Source organism: Tinamus guttatus, unplaced genomic scaffold (genome assembly GCF_059628265.1).
Source record: "Tinamus guttatus ecotype Peru unplaced genomic scaffold, ASM5962826v1 Tinamus_guttatus_pri_ptg000557l, whole genome shotgun sequence".
Lineage (NCBI taxonomy): Eukaryota > Metazoa > Chordata > Aves > Tinamiformes > Tinamidae > Tinamus > Tinamus guttatus.
The window spans coordinates 19,728-29,781 of NW_028289091.1; the positions used below are offsets into that span (position 1 = coordinate 19,728).

Consider the following 10,054-nt stretch of genomic DNA (forward strand, 5'->3'; position numbering starts at 1 on the left):
TTTCACAGAAAACAAGCGGTGCGGCGCAACCCCCCCTCCCCCCCGCCCGCCCGCGGCCGCCTGTGCGCAACAACAACCACCCGCCCCAACCCCGGCGCGGTGACGACGACACCCCCGGCGCGGTGACAACGTTGGGATTGGGGGGCAGGGGGGGCGGAGGCCTCACAGAAGCCATAAGGGGGCGCCGGCGGTTGGGGGTTGTTTGCGGGTGTCGCGGCCCGCGCGGGTGTCGTCGCTACGGCAGCGGCGGCCCGTTGACGCCGGGGTGGTAGAAGGCGCAGTGGCTCTCGTAGCGGCAGACGCCCTTGAGCAGGAAGTGGCGGCACACGGGGCGGCTCGACATGTCTGCGGGGGGAGAGAGGCGGGGGGGGGCGCGGGGTGAGGCGCCGGCGGCGCCGCCCCCCCCGGTACACACACACACGCACACACACGCACACGCGCTACAGGCGGACGCCGCGCACAGGCGGACGCGGCGGTCGGTGGCGGCGGCGGCGGCTGGTGGTGGCGGCTGGTGGTGGCGGCGGCGGCGGCCGGTTGGGGGGGGGGGGCGGTTGGGGGACCCCCCCGGGGGGGGGGGGCGGCGGCGGGATGGGGGAGGGGCGGGGTCTGCGTGTCGGGGGGGGGGGGGGGGAGGCCCCTCCCCGTGTCCCCCCCCCGGGCCGCAGAGCCCCCCCCGGCGAGGACGGCAGTTCCCAGCATGCACTGCGGCGCCACGAGGGGGGCGGGGCAGGGACTACGGCCCCCAGCATGCACCGGGGGAGGCCCCTCCCCCGTGCGACCGGGGAGGGGCGGGGCCCTGCGCTGCAACTCCCAGGATGCACCGGGGCTCCCCCTGCAATGGGGGGGGGGGGCAGGGCTACACTTCCCAGCATGCACTGGGAGCCCCCCAAACACCAACATGGCGCTGGGCACTACAGCTCCCATCATGCACCAGGGCGCTCCCTACCCCCTTAGGGCGGCCCTGCGGCTCCCATGATGCCCTGCGGCTCATCCTGCAGCTGGACTACACATCCCAGCAGGCCCTGCGGCCCCCCTCGGCTCCCAGCAGGCCCTGCGGCCTGTCGACTGCATCTCCCATGATGCCCCGCTCCGCAGCTGGACTACAACTCCCATGATGCCCCGGTGTGTGCCCTAGGCCTGGACTACAGCTCCCAGCATGCCCCGCTCCGTGCCCAAGCCCGAACTCCAGCCCCCAGCATGCCCTGCGCCTGGCCTACACCTCCCATGATGCCCCGCGGCGCCCCCTAGGCCCGGGCGACGTCTCCCATGATGCCCCGCGGCCGCCTCCTCCTCGGGGACCGGCCCCGGCGGGGGGGGGGTGGAGGAAGGGAAGGGGGCGGGGCTGGCAGGGGGCGGGGCGCTCAGAGCCCCATGTGGGGGCGGCGCCAGTCGGGGCCCCGCCCCCAGGGCCCGCCGTGGGGCGGGGGCGGCTCGAGGGGCGGGGCCTGCAGCGGGTGCGGGGGGGCGTCGCCGGGGGGGGGGCCCCCCGCCGTGGCCCCGCCAGCGGGGCCCGAAGTGGGGGGGCGGCGGCGGCGGGGGGGGGGGGCGGCGGGGGGGGGGGGCGGCGACGGGGCCCCCTCCCAGGCGCCGCCCCAGAGCCACCCCCCCCCGCGAGGGCGGCCCCCCCCCCCCCGCATTTACCTCCTCCGCCGCCGCCGCCGCCGCCGCCGCCGTGGGCCCGGGGGTGGTCGCCGCCGGGGGGGCCTCTGCCGTGCTCGCCGGAGGGGGGGGGCCCTCCGCGCGGCCCCCCCCCCGCTGCGGCTGCCGCCGCGGCCCCGGAAAGGGGGGGGGTCGGCGCCGCCGCCGCCGCCGCGGCCGCCCCCCCCCCGCGCCCGGTGGAAGGGGGGGGGGGCCGCCCCTCATGCCGCCGCCGCCGCCGTGGGGAGGGGGGGGGCGGGGGGGGGCCCCCCCTCATGGCGCCGCCGCCGCCGCCGTCCGGGGGCTCCCAGAAGTCTCCGCGCTGGGGGGGGGGCGGCCCCAGCAGGCGGGGGCCGCCCGGGAGGGCCGGGCCGGGCGCCGGGCAGGGCCCCCCGTGGGCGCCTGGAGGAAGAGGAGGAGGAGGGGGGGGGTGAGGGGGGGGCGCTGAGCGCGTCCCCCCCCCCCCCGTCACCGTCACCGTCACTTACCGGGCAGGGGCCCCCCCGGCGGGAAGGGCTGCAGCCCCTTGGGGCCGGGCGCGAAGCCGTTGGCCACGGGGCCGGGGCCCAGCAGCCCGTGGGGCACTGCGGGGACAGCGGGGACAGCGGGGTCAGCGGGGCCACCTCCCCCGGCGCGGGGACACCCCCCGTGTCACCTCCCCCCAACATGGGGACATCCCCCGTGTCACCTCCCCCCGACATGGGGACACCCCCCGTGTCACCTCCCCCCCGCACAAGGACACCCCCCGTGTCACCTCCTCCAGCACAGGGACATCCCTGGTGTCACCTCCCCCCAACATGGGGACACCCCCTGCCGCTCCCACGGTTCCCCCATGTCCCCTTGTCCCCACATGTCCCCCCACGTCCCCTCTTTCCCCCCCTGTCCCCAAGGTCCCCCCCACATCCCTGTGTCCCCCCCCACTGTCCCCCCCATATCCCAAGGTCCCCCCCCCATTTCCACCGTCCCCCCGTGCCTCCCATGTCCCTCCTTGTCCCCAGTGACCCCCCCCATGTCCCCAAGGTCCCCGCGTGTCCCCCCACGGCCCCAGGTGACCCCATGCCCCCCCGTCCCCCCTCATTTCCCAAGGTCGCCCCCCGTCCCCCCGCTGTCCCCCCCGCCGTGTCCCCCCCGTGTCGCCGCTGTCCCCCCCGTGTCCCCCCCGTGTCCCCTCACCGGCTCCGGGTCCCGGCGGTCCCTGCAGGTTCCCCAGCAGGTGTTTGATCTTGTCCGAATAATCCGGCTGCTTGAGCAGCTCCTCGGCCTGGGGGGCGTTGGGGCCGCCCTGGAGGGGGGACACGGGCGCGTTGGGGGGTGTCCCCGTGTCCCCAGGGTGTCCTCACATCCCCATGGTGTCCCCAGGGTGTCCCCAGGGTGTCCCTATGTCCCCACGTCCCCATGGTGTCCCCGGGGTGTCCCCAGGGTGTCCCCAAGGGGGTCTGGGTGTCTCCACGGGTTCCCAGGGGTGTCAGGGTGTCCCCAGGGTGTCCCCATGTCCCCAGGGTGTCCCCAGGGGGTCCCTAAGGGGCTCCGGGTGTCCCCAGGGGTGTCAGGGTGTCCCCATGGTGTCCCCAGGGGGGTCTGGGTGTCCCCATGGTGTCCCCATGTCCCCAGGGTGTCCCCGGGGTGTCCTCGGGGTGTCCCCATGTCCCCAGGGTGTCCCCGGGGTGTCCCCAGGAGTGTCAGGGTGTCCCCATAGTGTCCCCATGGTGTCCCCAGGGTGTCCCTAAGGGGGTCTGGGTGTCCCCAGGGGTGTCAGGATGTCCCCAGGGTGTCCCCAGGGTGTCCCCGGGGCGTCCCCAAGGGGGTCTGGGTGTCCCCAGGGTGTCCCCGCGGTGTCCCCAGGGTGTCCCTAAGGGGGTCTGGGTGTCCCCAGGGTGTCCCCAGGGTGTCCCAGGAGTGTCCCCAGGGTGTCCCCACGTCCCCATGTTGTCCCCAGGGTGTCCCCAGGGTGTCCCTAAGGGGGTCTGGGTGTCCCCGCGGTGTCCCCAGGGTGTCCCCATGTCCCCATGTTGTCCCCATGTTGTCCCCAGGGTGTCCCAGGAGTGTCCCCACGTCCCCCCCGGGGTGTCCCCGCGTCGTCCCCGCGGTGTCCCCAGGGTGTCCCCGCGTCGTCCCCATGGTGTCCCCACGTCCCCATGGTGTCCCCAGGGTGTCCCAGGAGTGTCCCCAGGGTATCCCCACATCCCCATGGTGTCCCCAGGGTGTCCCAGGGGTGTCCCCAAGGGGGTCTGGGTGTCCCCAGGGTGTCCCCGCAGTGTCCCCGCCGTGTCCCCAGGGTGTCCCAGGAGTGTCCCCATGTTGTCCCCAGGGTGTCCCCGCGGTGTCCCCAGGGTGTCCCCAGGGTGTCCCCTCGTCCTCACCATGATGGACGACAGGATCTCGTGCACGTTGAGCGCGGCGGCGCCGGGGGGGGGGCCGCCCTGGGGGCTGCGGGCGGCGCCGACGCTGCCGACCAGGTTGGCCAGGACGGGGGGCAGCCGGGGAGCCCCCCCCGGCGGGGACGAGGCCGCGGCCTCGGGGGCCTCCGCGCAGTCCTGGGGGGACGGCGGGGACGTCACCGGGGGGACGGGGACGTCACCGTCACCGGGGGGGACGGGGGTGGCACCAGGGGGACGGGGGGGACAAGTTAATGTCACAGTGGGGGAGGATGGGGGGGGGCTGAAGCCCCACAAAAAGGGGGGTGTTTGGGGGGGTGTTTGGGAGGGTGTTGTTCGGTGAGGGGGTATTTGGGGGTGTTATTTGGGGGGCGCCTGGGAGTTGTATTTGGGAGGGTGTTGTTTGCTATGGGGGTGTTGTTCGGTGGGGGGTGTTCGGCGGGGTGTTGTTCAGTGGGGGATGGTCGCGGGGTGTTGTTCAGTGGGGGTTATTTGGGGGCCTGTTGTTCCGTGGGGGGTATTTGGCGGGTGTTGTTCGGTGGGGGGTATTTTCGGGGGGGGGGGGGGTGTTGTTCGGTGGGGGAGTATTCGGTGGGGTGTTGTTTAGTGGGGGTGTTTGCGGGGTGTTGTTCGGTGGGGTGTTTGGGGGGTGTTTGGAGGGTATTTGGAGGGTGTTGTCTGGTGGGGTGTTGTCCGGTGGGGGGTGTTGTTCGGTGGGAGGTATTTAGGGGGGTGTTGTTTGGGGGGGTGTTGTTCGCGGGGTGTTGTTCGGTGGGGGGTGTTGTTCGGTGCGGGGGTGTTTGCGGGGTGGGGTGTTGTTCGGTGATGGGCGTTGTTCGAGGGGGGGGTGTTGTTCGGGGGTGGTATTCGGTGGGGTGTTGTTCGCGGGGGTGTTCGCGGGGTGTTGTTTGGTGCGGGGGTGTTCGCGGGGTGGGGTGTTGTTCAGGGGTGTTCGCAGAGTGTTGTTCGGTGCGGGGGTGTTCGGTGGGGTGTTGTTCAGTGCGGGGGTGTTCGTGGGGTGGGGTGTTGTTGGGGGGTGCTTGCGGGGTGGGGTGTTGTTCGGTGGGGTGTTGTTCGGTGGGGTGTTGTTCGCGGGGTGGGGTGTTGTTTGGGGGGGTGCTCGCGGGGGTGGGGTGTTGTTCACGGGGTGGGGTGTGTGCTCACAGGGTGGGGTGTTGTTCAGTGGGGGTGTTGTTCGCGGGGTGGGGTGTTGTTCGCGGGGGGGGGGTGTTGTTCGCGGGGGGGGGTGTTGTTCGCGGGGGGGGGGTGTTGTTCGGTGGGGTGTTGCTCGCAGGGTGGGGTGTTGTTGGGGGTGTTCCCGCGGTGCCGGCCGCTCCCACCTCGTCCAGCGGGATGAGCTTGGGCGGCAGCGGCTCGTAGGGCTCCGGGTCCGGCTCGTGGGGGCTGTCGGGGACACTGCGGAGGGGGGACGGGGGGGGTCACCGGGGGATCCCGACGGATCCCGACACCCCCGACACCCCCAACCCGGAGCCGGGGGGGGGAGCGGAGCCCCCGGCCGGGAGCTGCGGGATCCCCGGGATCCACATCCCAGCCCCGTTCCCATGGGATCCACATCCCAGCCCCGTTCCCATGGGATCCACAGGGATCTCCGGGATCCACATCCCAGCCCCCGTTCCCATCGGATCCACAGGGATCCCCGGGATCCACATCCCAGCCCCGTTCCCATGGGATCCACGGGGATCCCCGGGATCCACATCCCAGCCCCGTTCCCATCGGATCCACAGGGATCCCCGGGATCCACATCCCAGCCCCGTTCCCATGGGATCCACAGGGATCCCCGGGATCCACATCCCAGCCCCGTTCCCGTGGGATCCACAGGGATCCCCGGGATCCACATCCCAGCCCCGTTCCCATGGGATCCCCGGGATCCACATCCCAGCCCCGTTCCCATGGGATCCACAGGGATCCCCGGGATCCACATCCCAGCCCCGTTCCCATGGGATCCACGGGGATCCCCGGGATCCACATCCCAGCCCCGTTCCCATCGGATCCACAGGGATCCCCGGGATCCACATCCCAGCCCCGTTCCCATGGGATCCACAGGGATCCCCGGGATCCACATCCCAGCCCCATTCCCATGGGATCCCCGGGGATCCCCGGGATCCACATCCCAGCCCCCGTTCCCATGGGATCCCCGGGATCCACATCCCAGCCCCGTTCCCATGGGATCCACGGGGATCCCCGGGATCCACAGCCCAGCCCCGTTCCCATGGGATCCACATCCCAGCCCCGTTCCCATGGGATCCACGGGGATCCCCGGGATCCACATCCCAGCCCCATTCCCATGGGATCCACGGGGATCCCCGGGATCCACATCCCAGCCCCATTCCCATGGGATCCACAGGGATCCCCGGGATCCACATCCCAGCTCCGTTCCCATGGGATCCACATCCCAGCCCCGTTCCCATGGGATCCACGGGGATCCCCGGGATCCACATCCCAGCTCCGTTCCCATGGGATCCACGGGGATCCCCGGGATCCACATCCCAGCCCCGTTCCCATCGGATCCACGGGGATCCCCAGGATCCACATCCCAGCCCCGTTCCCATCAGATCCACAGGGATCCCAGGGGATCCTGTCCCAGTCACATTCCCATTGCATCCACAGTGATTCCCAGCAGTCACGTTCCCATCGGATCCACAGGGATCCCATCCCAGTCACATTCCCATCATATCCACAGAGATCCCAGGGGATCCTGTCCACTCACATTCCTATTCAATCCACAGGGATCCAGTTCCAGCCCCATTCCCATCAGTTCCACAGGTATCCTTGGCACAATCACATTCCCATCAGATCCACAGGGATCCCAGGGGATCCTGTCCCAGCCACATTCCCATCGGATCCACGGGGATCCCAGGGGATCCTGTCCCAGTCACATTCCTATTCGATCCACAGGGGTCCAGTCCCAGCCTCATTCCCATTGGATCCACAGGGATCCTGGGGGATCTTCGGCCCCAGCCACATTCCCATCGGATCCACGGGGATCCCAGGGGATCCCATCACAGCCAGGGATCCCAGGGATCCTATCCCAGCCCCCTTCCCATTGCATCCACAGGGATCTCGGCACAATCAATGTTCCCATTAGATCCACAGGGATCCTGGGGTCTCCCTGGCCCCAGCCACATTCCATCGGATCCACAGGGATCCTGGGGTCTCCTGTTCCAGTCACTTCCCATCAGATCCACAGGGATCCCCAGGATCCCCAGCAGAGTCCCATTCCCACCAGATCCACAGGGATCCTGGGAGATCCTGTCCCAGTCACATTCCTATTCGATCCACAGGGATCTCATCCCAGCCCTGTTCCCATCAGATCAACAAGGATCCCAAGGGATCCGGCCCCAGGCATATTCCCATCAGATCCACAGGGATCCAGGGGGATCCCCGGCACAGCCCTGTTCCCATCAGATCCACAGGGATCCTGGGGGATCCTGTCCTAGCCACGTTCCCATCAGATCCACAGGGATCCCAGGGATCCGATCCAGGGCCTTGGCCCAACCACCAGGATCCGGGAGCCTCCTGGGATCCCCTGGAAGCCGCCGTCCTCCATCGGGATCCGCGGAGGCTCCAGGCGGATTCCCAGATTCCCGATCCCGGCACTTGCCATGGGGAACAGATCCCTGATCCCGCTCCTCCCCGCAGGGAGCAGATCCCACATTCCCATCCTGGCGCTGGCAGCGGATTCCCACATTCCCCATCCTCATGCTCGCCATAGGGAGCCGCTTCCCGCTCCCCAGAGGATTCCCACATTCCCGGATTCCCAATCCCGCCGCTGGCCTTGGGGAGCAGATCCCTGCTCCCACTGTGGAGCCCCGATCCTGCTGCTCCCCATGGGCAGCGGATCCCTGGATCCCGCGGCGGATCCCTGTTTTCCCACTCACCTCTGGACAGGAAGAGCTCCCGCAGGATCCCCATTCCCATAGCACATTCCCACATTCCCGCTCACCTCTCCTTGGACAGGAAGAGCTCCTGCAGGATTCCCTTCTCCCGCTCCGCCTGCGCATGGTGGATCCCCATATCCCATAGTGTATCCCCATTCCCATAGCGCATCCCCATTCCCATAGCGCATTCCCGTATTCCCTCACCTCTCCTTGGACAGGAAGAGCTCCTGCAGGATTCCCTTCTCCCGCTCCGCCTGCGCGTGGTGGATCCCCATTCCCATTCCCCATTCCCATAGTGCATTCCCGTATTCCCGCTCACCTCTCCTTGGACAGGAAGAGCTCCTGCAGAATTCCCTTCTCCCGCTCCGCCTGCGCGCGGTGCTCCCGGCTCGCGGCGCCCGCACCACGAGCGGCGCGGGCAGCGCCAGCGGCCGCAGGATCCCCATATCCCATAGTGTATTCCCATTCCCATAGTGTATTCCTGGTATTCCCGCTCACCTCTCCTTGGACAGGAAGAGCTCCTGCAGAATTCCCTTCTCCCGCTCCGCCTGCGCGCGGTGCTCCCGGCTCGCGGCGCCCGGCACCACGAGCGGCGCCGGCAGCGCCAGCGGCCGCAGGATCCCCATATCCCATAGTGTATTCCCATTCCCATAGCGCATTCCCGTATTCCCTCACCTCTCCTTGGACAGGAAGAGCTCCTGCAGGATCCCCTTCTCCCTTTCCGCCTGCGCGCGGCGCTCCCGGCTCGCGGCGCCCGGCACCACGAGCGGCGCGGGCAGCGCCAGCGGCCGCGGCGGCGCCCACGGCACCTTCTCCTCCATGGCGTCGTGGCTCAGGCGCCGCGCCGTCTCGAACGCGTGCCGGTCCAGGAGCATCTCCCGCTTGGCCGCCTCGCCGAAGTCCTTGATCTTGTTCACGTTCACTGCGGGGACAGGGGGGACACCGCGTTGGGGACACCGCGTTGGGGACACCGCGTTGGGGACATGGTGTTGGGGACACCACAGGGACACGGCGTTGGGGACACCGCGTTGGGGACACCACAGGGACACGGCGTTGGGGACACCGTGTGGACGTGGTGTTGGGGACACCGTGTGGACGTGGTGTTGGGGACACCGCGTTGGGGACACCGTGGGGACACGGCGTTGGGGACACCGCGTTGGGGACATCGTGTGGACGTGGTGTTGGGGACACCGCAGGGACACGGCGTTGGGGACACCGTGGGGATGTGGAGATGGAGACATGGCAGGGACACTGTGGGGACGTGGCGTTGGGGACACCATGGGGACGCCGTGGGGACACAGCGTTGGGGACACGTTGGGGACAGCGGGGACAGCTGTGTCACCCACCTCGCTCGGTCTCGTCCAGCTCCAAGTAGAAGTACTCGTGCAGGGGTTGGGGATGTGGCATTGGGGACACAGTGGGGACGCGGCAGGGACATGTGACATTGGGGACACAGTGGGGACGCTGGGGACATGTTGGGGACGCCAGGGTCACCCACCTCGCTCGGTCTCATCCAGTTCCAAGTAGAAGTCCTCGCACAGGGGGTGGGGACACCATGGGGATGCGGTGTTGAGGACGCGTTGGGGACACGTTGGGGACACAGTGGGGACACGGTGTTTGGGACGCATTGGGTCACGCGGTGTTGGGGACATGAGGGACACCAAGGTCACCCACTTCGCTCAGTCTTGTCCAGCTCCAAGTAGAAGTACTTGCACAGGGGTTGGGGACGCAGTGGGGACGCTGGGGACACGTTGGGTCACACGGTGTTGGGGACCCGTTGGGGACATTGGGGACAGCGGTGTCACCCACCTCGCTCGGTCTCGTCCAGCTCGAAGTAGAAGTACTCCCGCGGGGGTTGGGGACGTGGCACTGGGGACGTGCAGTGTTGGGGACGCAGTGGGGACGTGGTGTTGGGGACACCATGGGGATGTTGGGGACACATTGGGGACAGCGGTGTCACCCACCTCGCTCGGTCTCGTCCAGCTCGAAGTAGAAGTACTCGCGCAGGCGGCTGGGGACGCGGTGTTGGGGACGCAGCGGGGATGCAGTGGGGATGTTGGGGACACCATGGGGACGTTGGGGACACGTTGGGGACATTGGGGACACACAGTGTCAGTGTCACCCACCTCGCTCGGTCTCGTC

The 10,054-nt window shown here is 69.4% G+C and overlaps 1 protein-coding gene across 1 annotated transcript; it reads right to left on the minus strand.

Annotated features, from left to right (window-relative positions):
- Window positions 1-235: 235 nt before the first annotated feature.
- On the minus strand, window positions 236-9,923 carry LOC148592554 (serine/threonine-protein phosphatase 1 regulatory subunit 10-like; the record flags this gene model as incomplete). The annotated part of the gene is made up of 10 exons (XM_088534418.1): window positions 236-345; window positions 1,642-1,651; window positions 1,910-2,040; window positions 2,127-2,224; window positions 2,847-2,920; window positions 3,999-4,172; window positions 5,354-5,417; window positions 8,588-8,834; window positions 9,722-9,781; window positions 9,877-9,923. Coding segments are annotated over 10 exons (1,015 nt in total), but the record flags the coding sequence as incomplete, so codon positions are not given.
- Between the last annotated feature and the right edge of the window lie 131 nt (window positions 9,924-10,054).